This window comes from Mangifera indica, chromosome 1 (genome assembly GCF_011075055.1).
Source record: "Mangifera indica cultivar Alphonso chromosome 1, CATAS_Mindica_2.1, whole genome shotgun sequence".
Lineage (NCBI taxonomy): Eukaryota > Viridiplantae > Streptophyta > Magnoliopsida > Sapindales > Anacardiaceae > Mangifera > Mangifera indica.
Window position 1 is genome coordinate 795,141 of NC_058137.1, and position 17,976 is coordinate 813,116.

The 17,976-nt window shown below is 34.9% G+C and overlaps 2 protein-coding genes and 2 pseudogenes across 4 annotated transcripts; all 4 read right to left on the reverse strand.

Annotated features, from left to right (window-relative positions):
- Window positions 1–610: 610 nt before the first annotated feature.
- LOC123216561 (zonadhesin-like) lies at window positions 611–4,202 on the reverse strand. Of its 3 annotated transcripts, none has more exons than XM_044638936.1 (6): window positions 3,901–4,202; window positions 3,592–3,775; window positions 3,359–3,470; window positions 2,691–2,808; window positions 1,442–2,434; window positions 611–1,167 (listed from the first exon to the last, which is right to left on the reverse strand). In XM_044638936.1, the coding sequence occupies exons 2-6, from the start codon at window positions 3,719–3,721 to the stop codon at window positions 916–918; spliced, it is 1,605 nt and encodes a 534-aa protein (XP_044494871.1). In that variant the 5' UTR covers window positions 3,722–3,775; window positions 3,901–4,202; the 3' UTR covers window positions 611–915. The 3 variants fall into 3 exon arrangements, with proteins under 3 accessions (XP_044494871.1, XP_044494126.1, XP_044493318.1); XM_044638191.1 differs by having other exon boundaries at window positions 3,592–3,789; window positions 3,901–4,201; XM_044637383.1 differs by having other exon boundaries at window positions 3,592–4,201.
- Window positions 4,203–7,156: 2,954 nt separating this feature from the next.
- LOC123212676 (protein yippee-like) lies at window positions 7,157–9,369 on the reverse strand. The gene is made up of 5 exons (XM_044631812.1): window positions 9,025–9,369; window positions 8,344–8,387; window positions 7,695–7,803; window positions 7,530–7,585; window positions 7,157–7,458 (listed from the first exon to the last, which is right to left on the reverse strand). Exons 1-5 carry the CDS (start codon window positions 9,118–9,120, stop codon window positions 7,374–7,376), a joined length of 390 nt encoding a protein of 129 aa, XP_044487747.1. The 5' UTR covers window positions 9,121–9,369; the 3' UTR covers window positions 7,157–7,373.
- Window positions 9,370–12,567: 3,198 nt separating this feature from the next.
- LOC123211056 lies at window positions 12,568–13,753 on the reverse strand (annotated as a pseudogene).
- Window positions 13,754–14,806: 1,053 nt separating this feature from the next.
- LOC123211074 lies at window positions 14,807–17,748 on the reverse strand (annotated as a pseudogene).
- Window positions 17,749–17,976: the final 228 nt, after the last annotated feature.

Below are 17,976 nucleotides of genomic sequence, written 5' to 3' on the forward strand. Positions count from 1 at the left end.
TCTTTTTGGTTTTACCATATTTTGGTTGCTTTTTTCTCAAGTCGGGATTGTACCTTTGAGGTATTGAAACGGTAAGATATCGATAACTAATTACATTTTAAATGTCTCCTCATCACCAACACCCTTGAAACCCTAAATCCTATTTTTTACTTGCCCGGACCAATTTGCCCTCCTGAGTATTGGACCAGTTGAACTAATCAGTCCAATAAGATTTTAAAACATAGGCACCCACTAGGCGTTACTTATAGTATTTAATGATTAACGTTATAAATTCAATTTAAGAGTGAATCTTCACTATTAGATGTCACCAAATATCAGCCAAATAGGAAATACGATAATAAGAAGTTCAAACTTGGTCGGATATAGGGATTAAATATATTACCTCGTAAGAACTTTCTGTTCAAGCAACACCTCAAATCCTACAAGAAAAAAGAATGCATAATTGATAGAGCACAGACCAATTAATTTATGTAGCAAGTTTATTTACTTATGATAACTGCTATAGCATTTTACAGGATTCACATTATGGCATTGACCAAAGAATAACAATAAGAATCGCAACTTGAAACTCTTGAAGAATTTTGACATAACTGTTTTTGAATGTTAAAAATTCCGCAGAAAAATAATGGCAGGAGCTTATCAATTTCCAATTGTCACAGTTCTTATACATCAGTCCTAAGTTCAAGCAAATAGCTCTCATAACAAAAATAGTTCATTTGTTGATCCATTTCATCCGAATCTAACTGACTGCTGCTGTAATATAGCAACGATATTGGAAATAGAATATGCTGCAGATTTAACAAATTTTACAGAACGGTAAGTCACAATACAACATCTACCGCTTTAGAAACAGGTTGTTTCTTGAGCATTAGGGTAGTTGAGCTTTCCACCTATGGATAACAAAGAGGACATGTGTTACCTACCACGCTGGCTTGTTGGAGATGAGTTTCCTCTCTCACTTCCAAAATCGTTGCTGCATTCCATTTCAATATCATCTAAACAAGAGAAATTGTTGTTGACACTGGGTTCAGAGCTAGCATTGCTTCTTGTGGCAAGAGGTGAATCTGAAACACTCTTTGTGGAACCCGATCTCACACTATACATAGATGAAGCTGGAATGTTTGTCATTAGAGGCCGTAGATTACCTTGAATGCTTCTTCTTATATCCTTCATATGAAGAACAGCCAAAAAATGAGAAGGCATTTAGTAGTAGAATATATGCGGAATCAAATTAGACATATAGCTGAAAACAACACTAGAAGGAACCTGTTGAAATAAAGGTTATCTGAAATATAGATCAACAAAATATATATATTCATTGAGATCCAAATGATGTTTAGTTAAAAGCAAATTATGTACATGATTATATTTATCCTATTAATTAATCCAAGCTAGCATTGGTTCAGTGATAGTTATGAGTAACGCTATAATGAAATCATACCATGTGTCGCAAAGCCATGTCAAGGGATTTCTTTGAGAGTGATCTTCCGAAGCCAGAGCTATCAAGAGATGAGGATGATTTCCCAGCAGAATTATTATGGCCAGAGCCTTTGTTGTCTTGCTTTGGTGGTACCAGTTTTCGCATGTTTACCACTCTTTCAACCATTTTGGTTCCCATTAGTATTGGATTCACATCATCACTACTACTAGCATTTGCTTTACGCACAAAAGGAATGGAACTCCCACTACCACTTGAAGTCCTTACTCTTGAAGGAGAGCAAGACTGTTGTCTGCGTCTTCCGTTAGAATTGGCCTCCACAGAAGACAATTGGTTACTCTGTGTCCCTGGCCTGCCCCGAGAAGCTGAAGCTGGCCGCTCAGGCAATGATGTCTTTAGATTTGGTGGAGCGTCAAGTGAGAAACCAGGCATCTCAGAAGGTTTCCAAGGCCTAGATTTTACCGTTGGAGAAGTGCCACGTGATGGAACAGGATTTTTCGAAGTTGTAGAACCTGACTTTGATACTGTAGAAGAACGAACAGGAGGAGCAGATACACTAGGTGCACTGGAAGGGGCTGACGGTCGACGAGTTGGTGTTGCAGATCTTGATGTTGATCTAGAAGTTGGAGTTGCCGATCTTGGTACTAGTTTAGGAGCTGCTGCAGTGGGCCTAGCAGTTGGTGTTGAAGAGCGTGCAGTAGATCTACTAGGAGTTGAGGATCTCACAGTAGGAGTTGAGGATCTCACTGCAGAAGCAACCGGTTTAGAGGAGGGCAAGGTGGCCCTTGAAGTAGGAGTTAAGGGTCTTGAAGGCTTAGCTGTTGTGGTTAAAGTTGGCTGCCTGGTTGGTGTTGCAGCTCTAGTGGCAGAAGTTCGACCACCAGATGATGACGGCCTCCTGTTGGCAATACCAGAAGAGTTTAGTCTAGACGGCACAGTTGGATCCTTGGATGCTACAGCACTTCTTGAAGCAGGTTCTTCCTGAAGATTAGGTAACTGCAACACCAAGGCAATATGAATTAACAAATTATGACAAATGGAAAACTACAATTTTCTACTCATGTACAAGAAAATGACAACCCCATAGACCACCAGAACTTGATAAGTATAAAAATCTCAATAAATATGTAACCATAATCAGATACAGAGGCTGATCAAACAACTTTAAAACAGTGGAGGAGAAGATGGACACGCCGATAGCAATAATTAAAAAAACTTGAAAGCAAACAGTACATAAAGTAAAAGTTCTTACCCTTGTTTTCAAAGCAGTTGGACGAGCATTAGACATTCCAATTTGACGCATTTTTGTTTTCTGTGATTCCATCGTCTCCAAAGAAGGAAACAGTGGAGTACCAGGTGGTGTAAGAAGCCTGAATGAAAATAAATTTAGCATTAGCATCAAGCTGAAAGGGCAATCCTTGCCAGAAACTATCGTGTAAATACAATATTAAGACAGCCCTTTATAATCACAAAAATGTCAAACCCACCTATGTGCATGTATCAACATTCAATTTTTCACCAAAAAATAAAATCTACACAGAACCAGCTTCATTCATTCTTGCCTAAACTTGAATCGACATTTAAAAAAAAATATTCCATGCAAAATTTAGAATTACAGTCTAATCGTAGGTGAAGAAACTCGCACGCTTGCAGTTGCACCATTAGATACATCACGTTCATTTCTAGTATATGAACTTTCTGTCTAAAATTTAGCAACATATACTTTCAAAATAAGCAAATCACAGTGACAATTAAGTGCAGCAAAAGAGACTGAATGGATAAGTGACTTGATCCGCGAAAGATTTCTCTTTCAAAGAAAGACTTCATTTTTTTTTTTCCCACCTAAAATTGCAATGTTTTTTATCAATCATATGCTATTCAACACATACTTGAACGAACCAATATTTATAGAAAGATTACCAATCATAATCAGATTTATCATTCTCCGAATTCAAAAAATTATCAGCAGCTGTCTTCCGAGTCGGAACAGACGACAAAATCTTCGATATAGGAGATCCTCCATTATTAGGAGCTGTTTAGGCCATCGTCAATGAATCAATCAGGTAGTATAAACAAACATTTCATCATATACTAAAAGTGCGATGATCTTTAAAAGTCAACATCTAAACAAGGAAGAGAAAACGACACCGTACCTAGAGGAGTACTGTTACTGTTGACATCTTCAGAGCTGTGAACAAGAAGATTAAGATTACTCTTCTCCTTCTCGCGCCTCCTCATTTCAAGAAACAAGGCCAGCTCTTCGTCTCTTTCTTTCATCACCATCTCGATTTTCTTCTTTATTTCTTCTTCCAGCTAAATCTTCTTCTAATCAAGCTTCTATTTTAAATTACCTTCAAATTCAAACATAAAGAAGACAAAACAAAAAGGCGCAGATCTAAAGCCAGAACGTAAGTGATGAAAATGGAGAGAGCTGAAAAGACAAGTGGCAACTGAGGGAGTACCGGAGCAGTGAGATGAGTCGGAGGCCAGCAGGCTCGTGTTGCAGCGTCTGAGCCTTGTCAAGGTTCAGAATATTTATTTTTTCAGAACGACACCATGAACGCTCGGATTTTGAAACTTTGGCTGTGTAAAGTTTTTGAAAATGACTTGAAAAAAGTGCTTATTCACGAAAATGCCATTATGTTTGTGCTAGATTTGAAAATGGCTTGAAAAACGTGCTTGTCTCCTACCTGCTTTGAAGGCCAGTTTGAATCTCAAACTGGGATCGATTTCTCGATATGCAAAGAGTTTAAAATTTTGGTGTCTAATTGGATGGATCCAATGATATTTTTAAAAAGGCCAACTAACTTATTCCCACCCAAAGTTTAGTATACATACAACTCATCCCTACTAACTTTTAAAAATTTAAATACCCATCCATTATTACTTTTGACTGTTACAATTAAGGGTAAAATCATTATTTAGTTAAAAATATTAAAAAATAATACGTTATCACATTTTTCTCTTTAAATTTAAAAACTAACAAATTTCCTCTTACCCAAGTTTTAAAAGTGATTATTTAACCCCTAGGGTTTCTCTTTTACTTTTCTTCTCTGGTAAGCTTTCTCCAATGACAGTCGACCTTCTTCCTCTTTGTAGATGACCACTGATACTAGTTGCAACTTTCTTTATCGTGAACAGCCACGAAAACCAACCGAAATGGTTGAATTTTTGTCCACATAGCTTCCTAAAATGACAATAAATTGTGACAAAGATCAGCGCGAAACTCTGATCTTTGACGTCCTTGGTCTTCAAGAAACTCAAATCAGCATTTCCCAAAGATAAAGATACTGAAGATTGATGTTTTGCCATGATCTTTGTCGTGATTCATCATCATTTCAGGAAGCTCTGTTCACAAATATTCAACCATTCTGATCAGATTTTTGATGGTTTTTGCATCAAAAAACCACCAGGGAGGGAGGAAAGATGCCATCGGAGAGGAATGCCAAGAAGAACAGTCATTGAAAAGATGAAATGAAGTTTTTGGGGTGCAAGTGCAATATTTCAAAGTTTGAGAGGGGCAACTTTCATTCTAAAAATATAAAACTCTAAAAACATACATGGTGGGGTGAAAGATTAATTTTTAAAATTAAGCTAAGATGGAAATAGTTAGTTTTTAAAGCTAAGAGAGAAAAAGAAAATTTTTTTCTTTGTTTAAATAAAAATCTCTAAATAACGATTTTACCGCTAATTGTAACAACTAAAACTAACAGATGAATGAGTATTTAGGTTTTTGAAAGTTAACAGAGGTAAATTTAAGTTTACACTAAACCTTGGGTGGGAATTAGTCATTCGGCCTTTTAAAAAATAGGTCAAGTATCAAGTTCATTTTCCATAAAATAGCCAAATTTGATTATAGTTCCGATTCAAAATTAAAGCAAAATTATTTTCAAATTAAGTTTAAGTTTTAACTCATTGATTTTGAATTTGATCTTAAACCGAGCCAATAAACATGTACAAATAATGAGTTTTAACAAGTACAAACAAATCTATATATTATAATGTAATTGAATAATCTAATTATTTATATCATCTTTATTTCAAATTATCCAAGTAAATAATGACACTTAATTTATTTATATATGTTAATAATCACTGTTTATACATAAAGTTGGGGTTAGATTCAAATTGAACTAAATCCGAATATAGGCTACTTCAAGCTCAATTCAATTTATAATTGCTAATATGAGTTTGAAATCATTCAAATCGATTAAAAATATTATAAAAGATCGTCGATAGAATGATGATATTACTAACAAAATAAATAATATTACTAATAAGATAAGTAATATTATTAACAGAATAAATAGTATTATTGAAAGAAGATTCAAATTATACATGTGCCAAGCTACCATGCTGAAGTTTAAACTTAAATCGAGTCAAATACTGTTGAGATATCAAGCTAAAACTCAAATTTGAACACCATCAAATTTGACCCACAGGAGTTAAGAAGCCAACAGTCTCTATCACCTTTTTCAGATAATATTACCACCTTAATAGAAGCAAATTGTATTATCTTCAGGATTGGAACTGTACAACAACATGCATGTGCCTCTGCTCCAAGATTGTATCTCATAAAATCTATAACATGAACTAAAAAGCATATTATTAAGTAAATTAAAGTTCTACTAATAAAAATTATAGTCTTGTCATTTACAAAAGTGTAAATGTTCTATGTTTAAATCATTGTGTAGAATGAATGTGATGAAATGTGAAGTAGCCAGCACATGGGCATGCGGGTGTGTGCCACATCAGTGGGTCTAGAATTTTGGATGAATTGATGAATGGTCTTGTCAAGCATGTCTTATGCCGAAAAGCACAATCAAAGATGGCTTGAAATTTTGCTATTATGGGGCCAAGCTCATCTCATACAAGCAAATCAACATGAAAACCCTTAGCTTTCAGGTAAAGATTTCTACTCGTTCAATGATAATTTAGCTAGGATTTCAATTTGGAATAGATTCGAACCAAATTTCTCAAACTCAAATTAAACTAGCCAAATTCAAATTAAAGATTAGAATTTTTTTTTTAATAAAACAAGTTAAACTCAAATTGAATCAATCATTCAAATTCAAGCTAATTTAAATTTTATTTGGAGTTAACTTAGAGCACATCTAACCCTAATTTTAGTATGACGATTTATCCTTGAATTGTCTCTCATCATATGATAGTTCAATGGATTGGGCTCTATTAAAACCAGCAGAGATTGCTTAACCAACAGAGGTTATATAGCCCAAATTAAACTTGGCCCATAAAACCGGCTGCTGAGTTCCATTTATCCGTAGGCAGCTCAAAAGAGAGCGAGTGACCATAAACCAGAAGGTCTAAATTGCAGCATTTAGGACATAGTTCACTAAAAATCTCAGAAACTACAATTGCAATTTCAGGAAATTTTGACAAATATTTAATGGGATATTTCAACATATATGCTGTGTCACCTCGCTCAAAAAAAAAACCTATCATGTCTTTTAACTTTGGTGATTACGAAAAATAAATGTAAACAAGTCAGATTTTTATTGGACTCTTATGAGAATAATGTAATACATGAACCACCCAGAAGAACAATGAAGTTACATACAGAATCACCCTAATGCCGAACAGAAGTAATTCTCAGGAAGACAATCGATATGAAGCATGTAACTTGGCTTACACAGGAGGAAGAATGGAGTACTTTCTAAGAATGAAAGATGATTTACATGTATTACCATAAGAGAAAAATTTGGGAGTAGAAATTTCAACAATATAAATTATTCCATGCCAGATGCAAACTAACTTCTACAAGGATTTCATTACCAAATGAATTGAAATTGGAAACCTGGCCTCTGTTCTAAAGTGATTTGCAAAGCTTGTAAACTAAAATGGCAAGTTTAAACAAGATTATAGGATATAGAGAATATACACTTAAATAAGTTTATTAGTGACAAACAGTGGCCAATCAGACAACATCTTCATCACTTCCACCAACTTGGCCTTCTGGACTGCCCAAATAATTGCTTCCATCAGGACCTAACACCTTAAATCTGCTCAAAATATTACAGGTTCAAAACATTGAGATGCTTAAATTCAACCAGAGGCAATATTGACTAAATACCTTTCAAGAATGTATTTTCCTTCTTTGTATTTCTGAGCCTTCTCTTGTGCAGTTTCCTGAAATCAGTAAGCAAAACTTCAGAATGAAAAGAAAAAAAATCTACCTCATGCTGAATGTGTCAGTAAAAAACTGAAACCTTGATTCAGCTCTTGATCAAGATCTTACATATTTCCACCCTACAATTGAGCCACAGCCAACACAGCAAATGTCAACAACAGTGTGCAATCCAGTCATCATCATTCGCTCTTCCTTCTCACCAACTGTGATGTTCACACTGTCGTACAAAGGAAAAGCACAATGTTACTTGAAGCATTTAAATGCACCACAAGATCCGAAGTAATTTGATTGATCCAATTTCTTTGTGAGAAAAGGCAAAATAATTTCTTTGGTTCTTATGTATCAAGCTTTCAATTCATTCATTAGTAGGAATAAAACCATGCTTCTTTCACCTAGCATTGTGTCTTTGCAACTACCAGAGTTTCAACAAGGGGACTAAGAAAAAATATCCAGGAAATCGCTAACGAAGTTAAACTGTTAGGCTTAACCTGCAGCAACTCTCAAATAAGAACCACAGATTACTAATTAAAGTACCATCCGAAACAAATAACCCTGTGCTTTCTCAGAAGCATTGAGCACCCAAATAGTTCAAACTCATAAGACACCTCCACTTACATAAGACACATCTAGACTAGTAAAAAACGATGCCTAAAGAACTATAATGCATTAGCAATCACTGTTAATCTATCATACAAGAAACTTTTCATGATGTTAAATAGCTTAAATGTGATGAATATGGCAATAAAGGACCACTTACACCTTATCAAATAGATAAGCTTTTCCATGCCTGCAGTGGAAAGACTGGAACACGGGCAAAAACAGTGTTAGAACTTCCACTTCTCAGCACTCAGGCTGATAAACACAGGTTTCTCAATGCTAAAAATCAATGTCAATACCATTCAAAGGTTATTAACATCTAAACAAAAACAAATAATCAATATGACATACAATTTAGTCATTACACAAGAAAATTAGATGGGAAGGCCTAAAGATACAGAGTAATATTATATGTACAAACAATAGATATTGACGAGTACAATCAAACAAACAATACACATCACATATTGACTCATCCATTTGTTTGCATCCGTTAGTATCACCTTTTATACGTATGGTATTACTCAATCACCTAATTACAAGGCATCAGTTTGCTTGTCTCTATTACAATCCAACCGGTTATACATGAAGTGTTACTGAAATTCATTTTTGTTTTATTCTATATTAAAATGATATCTGAATTTAAATTGACGAAAATACAGAACAAAAAGAAAATATTTGCTACGAAACTTGAACATGATCAGAATGGATTTAATTTTCACGATTTGGAAATAAGGATAAAAACAATGCCCATATGAAACCCAACGCAATACAGCAATTTGAATCAAACACAATCCAAAAGCAACATATATATCATCATAACATGGTGTCAATTAAAAACCTTAGAAATGATGTCCTCAGCGACACCGAGATGGACATGGCAGTGCTTACAGCTATAAATTCTTCCTTCAAGAGTAATAAAAAACAGTCTCCCCATGTCTACAAATCAATCAAGCACCCTGTAACCAACGAAACCCAGAAATTATATTGAAAAAATGCATTGAAAAAACAGATCGATTATGTATAATGATGGTTGAACAATGAAGATATGTAGACAAGTGTTGATTGTGAAGCGAAAGTAAAATTGATGAGACGTTGAGCAAACGGTTTTGTCTCTTTTTTATACTTCTCTGCATCGAATATTGATTGTGAGACTCGCAACTGGAGTCTAGGCCCCATCAGGAATGACACTTGTCACCCCTTTTTTCTAGAATTATTCCGTCTAGGACAAATTCAAATGAAGCATTCGGAGTTTTAAGGACGAAAAAATTTATTTTTCTGCCATGTTCTCCAACTGTTATTAACTCTTGCCAGGTGGCATGCACCAGACTATTCGAATAAGGACGGTTCAAAAATTATCTGCACTGATTATCCATTCGGATTCAGACTATGATCGAAATGATTTATAATTATTGAAATACAACATTCATAATTTATACATCCCATTAACTGAATGGAGATGGAATTACTCTGATCCTGATAACACAAATGGTACGTTTGGTTAAAGGTTTTTAAGATTACTTTGGTTAAAGGTTTGTCAATAATAAAAGATTACAGTACTCTTCTATTACCAATGCTAATATGACAGGTAATATAGGTGGTAATCTGATTACCACCTTCACCTTAGGTATTTAAAGATTACTAGGGTAATCTTGAGTTTATTATAGAAAAATTATTATTCATTAATTTTTTGAGATAAAAATAAATTTATTTTTAATTAATATGACAAATAATATAAAAAATATTTAAAAATAATTATATTTAAGGACATTTAAGTAAAATATTTTACTAGTAATCTTTTATTACCTTTAACCAAACACAATAATTATTTATACCTATCAAATTTTATCAAACATAGTAATCATTTATACCTAGTAATCTTCTAAGTAATCTATCTTCAAGGTAATCTTTCTATTTTAGTAATCAAACATTACTCAAACCAAACGCCCCCAAAAAGCTTTCCTATTTGTGGGAAGTGGAGTCCGCGATAAAGCACAATGCACAAGAGCCCTAGTGTCTCGTAAGTGGGCAAGGTCCAACTCTTAAATGAACAAGAAGCCCGGGTGGCACTCGAATCATGAACAGTTTGGTCTTAACCTACAATGGTCTTAGAAGAGATTGTTATAGAAATGAAAATCTCGTGCTTTGGGATGACAAATATACTCTATATTTTATTATTATCATTATTTAGGGATATTAATTAAAATCGATAAAATTTTTTTTATATAAATCTTTTTAGGCAAACGTATAGTGATTTTACTTTTATAAGCAAATTTACTTTTAATTCTAAAAATACCCTCTCTGACTTATTACATGATTTTCAACAACTTACGTGTACGTATCACAGTGTATGGGTGTGTAAAAGGTATGTAGAATGAGTATATAGTACATGGGTGTGTGCATAGTACGTGAGTGCGTAAAAAATATAAATATATATATATATATATATATATATAATATATAAATATTATATTATTATATATAAATATAAATATATTTATATTTTGTAGGCACCCTACACTGTACGTTTTGTACTCACCCATACACCCTGTACACACCCTACACTTACAACATTAGTTAGTATTTATCATTCTCCTCATCTATACTATTTTTTTGTTATTATCTGTATTTGAAATCTAAAAAAAAAATTATCAGTTTTTAAATGTGTTTTTAATCCTTAGAATGTGAATTAATGATAGTTTGAATAAAAAATTATCAAATCTGTTAAGAAAATTTTAGGTAACCGAGTGTAACGTAAATTACTGAGAGTGACACAATACGTCGAGAGAGGATATTTTTAAAATTAAAAGTAAATTTACCAATAAAAGTGAAATCACTATACATTTACTTAAAAAGGTTTACGCCGAAAATTTTTTGTCGATTTTAATTAATATCCCCATTATTTTGCTTAATTTATTATATAATAAAATATTTTGATAATTATTTTATTATAAAAGATTACATAAAAATTAATATAAAAATTATCAAATTTACCATCGTTATTTAGGTGTTAAGGAATGGTTGAAAAGAGAAAAGAAATGGGAATGAGAAAATGGAAAATGAAAGAGAATGAGAATGGAAAATGGAAAAGAAAAAGAAACGAGAATGGGACTAGGAAATGAGAATGGGATAGTAATTGGAATGGGAAAGGGAATTGAAATCAGAGCAGGAGTGCACATTAGACTAGCATATGACCATCTGATCAAGCGGCATACATGTTGTTGGTCCCACAAATGACGGTTCTGATTAAAAGGCCTTACTAGACCAGCTTGTTCCTCCTTGTATTAAATAAGAGATAACTATTCACAGGACTCACTAAAGCCATTATCAATACTTCAAAATGACACCCGAAAACAGCTCTGGTTCAAAGTCTAGCCCTTCTTGTTCTATCCCTGAGGCAATGGCCAAGACTGTAAAAAGGCGCTTGGAGTTCTTGGAAGACGATGAATGTGGTCAAGGAAAAATGAAAAAGATAGAACAAGATGATGAGCAGCCGTTTCTTGATTTATCAGCGTATGCAATCTTGAAGGAGCCATTGAAACTTACCGGGTTTGTCAAAGAATCCAATATCTCGAAGTTGAAGGAGTTGGAGGAGAAAAGGGTCAACTTGTTGGAGGAACAGCTGCAGCTTTCTTTGAAGTTGAGTGATTTAATCTTGGAGGTGATGAAGCTTTTCAGTACTGAAGCAATTAACCCATCTTCTCCTAAACCAAGCTTCGGTTCAACTTCTAGCCCTTCTCATTCTACACCGGAAGCAATGACCAAGACTATAAAAAGGTGCTTGAAGTTATTGGAAGACGATGAAGGTGGTCAAGGAGAAAAGAAAAAGATAGAAGAGTCTGCCCCTGTAGCACAAGACGGTGAGCAGCCATTTCTTGATTTATCAGCGTTTACATTCTTGAAGGAGCCATTGAAGCTTATGGGGTTTGTCAGAGAACCCATAAGCTCGAAGTTGAAGGAGTTGGAGGAGAAAAGGGTCAACTTGTTGGAGGAACAGATGCAGCTTTCTCTGAAGCTAAGTGATTTAATCTTGGAGGTGAGGAAACGTTTCAGTACTGAAACAATTAACGCATCTTCTTCAAAACCAAAAGGATCTACTGGTTAATTGGGACTTTTTGAATGTTGTTTGCTGATTCTTTTTTATAGGAAAGTCTTTCATCATTTTTATTCACAGTAATGTACAGATTAGGGCAGCTCATCTCTGACATTTGTCAGGTTCAGCTTGGCCACAGAACCTGTAAAGTTGCTGATTGATTTCAAAGTTGGGTACAAAGGGAATTGTGCAAATGATGCCAATAAGAATCTCAGCATGTTTGATCTCAAGCAAATTTTTCAGACTTCCTCTCTTTTTTTTCCATTGGGTTTTCTATTGAGCTTAAATCAAATGGTAAGACAATTTCACAACATGCAGCAATAACATTCCGCTCAAACTCTCAGAAGTTATAATTTTAACACTACACAAGGCAGATGAGGCAGATCTTTCTGGTATCGCACATCCGAGCAACAAAAATGTCTTCTCAGACGAATACAATACTACATGCAAAATTTATGAAGTAAAGGCGTCAATAATGGTTGTGCGAAGAGGGTCACTCAAGTGAGTCGCCCAGTTGTTGAGAGGGCCTTTTCCAGTAACAACAGCTTGAACTGCGAACCCAAGAAACGCAACCATGGCAAGACGGTCGTGTTTGATCTCCGCCAATTGCAATGTATCTTTCTTTTCAGGATCTGCAGCCAATCCCAGCGGATCAAAAAACTTCCCTCCTGGGTAAAGCCTCTTCTTGGGATCAAGCTCCGCATTCCTCTGAAACTCAATGTAACCAATCACCAAAACCTCTATCCATATCAATGTCGTTATGGAGAATGGCAGAGGCTGCCCAAGGTACGATGATCCTGCCACTAATTCCACCTGAAACATCATCAGTTTGAAGCTCAATCGAGTCTATATCCGTTAGAACATAGAAGAACTTGTTAACACACCAGGGATTTATGTACCTTGCCAGCGTCTTGCCAGGTGATTCCTGTGAGCCACTCGACGGAAAGGGCACCAAGAGTGGCCAACATGGCCCATCGTCCATGAATGAGCTCGCCTGCATGGAACCTCTGCAATCCAAACACTTCAGTGTACTGCTGAAACGGCGTCAGTTCACTTCAGAGCTCTCGAACCGGGTGCCAATTATTTCACCAGCCACGTTCTTTGCCAAGTTCAGGTCCAGTGAATCCAAATCAAACTGCAAGTAGTCCGCGGGCTTGCCAAGCCCGAACGGGTCAAATCCATGGTCATCAACCAAGCTCTCGTCTAGCCATTCCGAGGCCTTCGCACCGGGGTACCACAGTGGACGATCAGTGGAAGCCTTCGAGATCTTCTTGGGGCTGGACTTATTAGTGCCGAACCCGAACCGGGAAATGACGCGGCCCGAGTTAAAGGACACGACGTCGGTAGGAGGGTTCCCATAAAAGAAGACGTAGCAGCTGCTACTGTTATGGAGGCCATGGCTTGTGGTTAGGTCTGGATATGAGTCAAGCCAGTTCGGCCTCAAAAGCTGATTTGGTTGAATTTAGTTTAGTTTAAAGTCATTTGATTTAAATTCAAATAGAATTTAAGTTCAAAGATTAGAGTCTTTTTTTAATTTGAGTTAAAATTAACTCAAAAAATGTTTAGTTAGATTCAATTTAAATTTAATTCAAATTCAGATTTTGAATTAATAGTTTGAATTATGACTTAATTTGATTCGAATAAAAAATTTTGAATATTATTTAAATAAAATAAGATCTTTTTATCAATAAACTATAAACTCGAATTATGAATTTAAGTTATATATTCGAATTATCAATTTAAACAATTAATTTAAGTCAAACTAAGCTATTAATTCAATTTATTGGTTCAAATAATAAAATTGAATTAAATTTAAATCGAATCAAATTAAACTATTTTTTATCTAAATTAAATTCAACCTTAACTTAATTTTAATTAGATAAACTTAAAAAAAATTTAAATTAAACTATTTTTTATCCAATCCAAATTTTAGCCGAAAAAATATTTGGGCTCGGCCGTCCAAGAGTTACGCTATGGGAGATCGAGTTAAGCTTCATGTCTAAAGTTTTGATACTTTATCCTTGTTGGTGAGTTGTTGACCGTTGGATTTACCAGCGAATCTATCTGACGAATGGTAAGGAATCAATCTTATCTTTCCTTATCTAGGTGCCAGAGTTGGCGGGGCCTGGGGTTTTAGTCTGCTCAAATGAAAGGTGAAGTTGTTTTGTGATTTTTTTTTTCCCGAAAATTATATTAAATGATATTATTTTAATTCTAAACTTTTTAAGAACAATATTTTTATAATTTTTACCATTTTTGTTTAAAAAAATATTTGGATGGACCTAAATTACCGTATATTTATTATTAAATAAATTATATTTTTATTTTTTAATGAAAAGTCTATTAAAAGTTTTAAAGTTTTAATGTATTCTGTTAAAGCAATCAAACTTTTAAATCAACATAACAGTGTTAAATTACAATAACATAATTAATTGTTTGCTTTCATAATGTTAATCTAAGAATTTTTGAAAAATAATATTTAATATTTTATCGCATAAAAAATATCGAATAAACATGATCCAGAGGCAGGTATCAGCAATCAACAAATGTTTAAAGTTCTAAATCACCTACAAAGGAAATGGGAATCATGAATTACGTACAATCAACCAGATGTTATATACAATTTTTCCTATGAAGAAGCCCTCACCGGCTGCAAGTATCATAAGAAACAATCAATGGGTCTGGAGTAATGAGAGGCAACTTATCAATGTATATAAAAAGTCGCTTCAGATTCTCCCTAGAGATGGAAGCCAAATCAACAATCTCGTTCTTGCTGGTGTAGATCCAGAGGTCATCTGAATCGACTCTTTTGAGACTGTCCCGGCAGAAGGGGCAAGAAAGTGACCGTGCTCGCCTAGATAACCGGCACAAAATATAGCAATATATTGGTATCACATAAGGGAGAGTGGCAAAGATAAGCATAGAAGTTAAAGAACTTACCAATTGTGATAACACTTCATGCACATTGAATGACTGCATGTGGGCAATACAATTTTAGTTTGTATCTCCATGCAAATACCACATTCTTCTTCTCTTTCTATGTCAATTTCAGAGAACTTTCCCTTGTACATCTCATCTTTCTTTCTGTATTTGGATGCACAAATTTCTTTCTGTTTCCGATCTTCAACATCAGTAATTCCTCTTTGAAGTTGAAATAAAGAGGGAAATATCACCCCTGTTCATGAAAACTCAAAATGATTGCCAAATAACAGAGTTTTTGCCCAAGGATGCAGAGTATGGATAATATGAACATTCAAGTAGTTGCAAGAATTTGGTTGAAAAAGTTAATGTGATTATCCCCAAAAGTTTACTCACCATAGAATTCCCTCATACTAGCTTTCCTTTCATGAATAAACATGGTGGTCTTCCCATCCACGTATGCCTACATAGGACCATAATTCATAATTAAATCAAGAAAAAACTAGTGTTCGCTTCCACAATTTATACATCCAAGAGGCTAGATAGGGAGCTTTAGATTTTGGAAATGAAGAAATTGAAACTGTAAAGAATGACGCATTTGTATTAAATAGGAAAAGTCACCTTATATATAAGTATTCTCAGCAATCCAAGTGCACCGCCAGGCGACAATCAGTCCACTGGACAAGAAAAAGAAAAGTGCGAGCTGCTGGACTGTAGGATAATCTCATTTGAAGGCAGGCACCGTCGTATTCTCTTGGGTAGTCAGAAGCTCTGTATCAGAACAAATTTTGTACAAGTTAATAAGATCCATCAGAGACATTTAAATCCTCTCATCACCCAACATAATAAGCCCTTTATGTATGATAATTATTGTAGATGCAAGACCAACCGCCCTCCTTTTCAGGCTCGGGATAGGAACATATAATTGGAGCATAGTGAGAATAAAAGAACTGAAAGAGTTTTTGGTGTTCAAATATATGAATCACTGAACAGGGATAATGCCTGGGATCAGTGAACTTGAGCTCACAACATACCAAATGTGTTACATATGGACATCACCTGATTGACACTCTGGAAGTTGGAACAGGGTTCATAAAATCAAAAGGCAGCTGGAGCTAAATGAGGATAAGTTGACAGCACTCTGTCTATCTAGACTCTGATTAATTACAGCTACCAAACTAATTACTAATAAACATCACCACAGAACAAATTGCAGCACTCTTGTTGTAGTAGGTTTTCACTACATTCTTTTAGCAATTACCATCAACCTGATCGAGAGGCTTTCTCGGCCAAATGCTTCTAGGAATAAGTCAACAAAATTACAAAATTCAGGCTTCCAACAGTCATTGCTACACGAAATGACCATAAAAACAATAGTGGGAAGTCACAAAGCAAAATTAAGCAAAACGCAAAGCAAATATGTTGATCTGATAAATCCCTTGGAACTAAACAGGCTTAACACTGCAATCAATGGAGCCAGTTAGATGAGAATGCGCATGAAAAGATCATGAAAAGGGGATTAAAAAGAGAAAAAATAAATCAAAACCAAACTGTGAAGAAACAAAATAAAAATATGATCAACCAACAAATTTGAACAGGCCAGTGAATAGAATTCTACAGCACAGGTAAACACTCGGATGCTAAATATGCATGTTTATGCAGAAGAAAATAACAAAAAGCTCCATGGTAAGGGAAAAAAAAAGGGAAAAATTTTAAAAAATATGAAATAAATCTGATCAAACCCCACCAGGAAAAACTCTACCCCAGAAACAAGATCAGTATCTTTTATCCCTATAAATCCCAAAACTCAGTTAAATTCGGGTAATCAGATGATAAAACAAAAAAAGGGTCAAACATAGAATATTCAACAGAAAATAAACAACTCCAAACATTTAATAAAACTTAAAAAAAAGAGGAAGAAGAAAAAGGAGATCTTTACAGTGTATTGGCAAACTGAATATCAGCTTCCAGAGCCTTGAGCGAGTCCTTAAACGATTTCCTCATTTCTTTCCTCTGACAAATTCCCATCAAAACCAACACCAATTTCAACAGCAACCCATTACGCTCCCACCTCAAAGAAACCAACTCTTCACTTCATATTCTCTCAAGGCCAGCCAGTAGCTTTACTGTAAGAAACACTTTTGTTTTCACTTCAGGGGGGCAAAAACAAAAGCGGTTCAACGAAGAAGAGTCACTTGGGCTTTCACTTGGAGCACACGTAAAAATATTCGGTCGAACACCTACACCGAGAGCAGCCGACCCTTTTCTTATTCCATTCAATTACTTGCATGCCCTTCCTTCGTTCTCATTGGCCCACCGGTTCATTGTACGGAGATTCAGTGCCACACTCACCCACCCAGTGAGACTAATTAAAGATATCTTATTATAGTTGATACAGTGATCATAAGGACGCGTGGCGAACATGAACGGCTTTGATCTTGCGGTTTCTTGCGGCCCCTCCGTTTCGTGTTTGTTTGTAAAGCTTCTAGCGTGACGTGTTTTTATTGGTATTAAAATTGGACCCCACATGCGGGACCGACGTGGGATAATATAAATTCTAATCGGGCAACCTTATGATCATCAACACGGGGATTAACTCTTTATCTTCTAACAAAGAATCTAATTTGCTGATTAATGATTAGAAAATGGATCAGCCGAATTTCATTTTAAGAATTCAATTCAAGAGTCATTATTATATTCAAGTTAAAAACGATCAACCTAAAATGACTCGTTTAACAAATAGTGAAATATTGTCTAACCCACTTTTTTATATGTAATAAG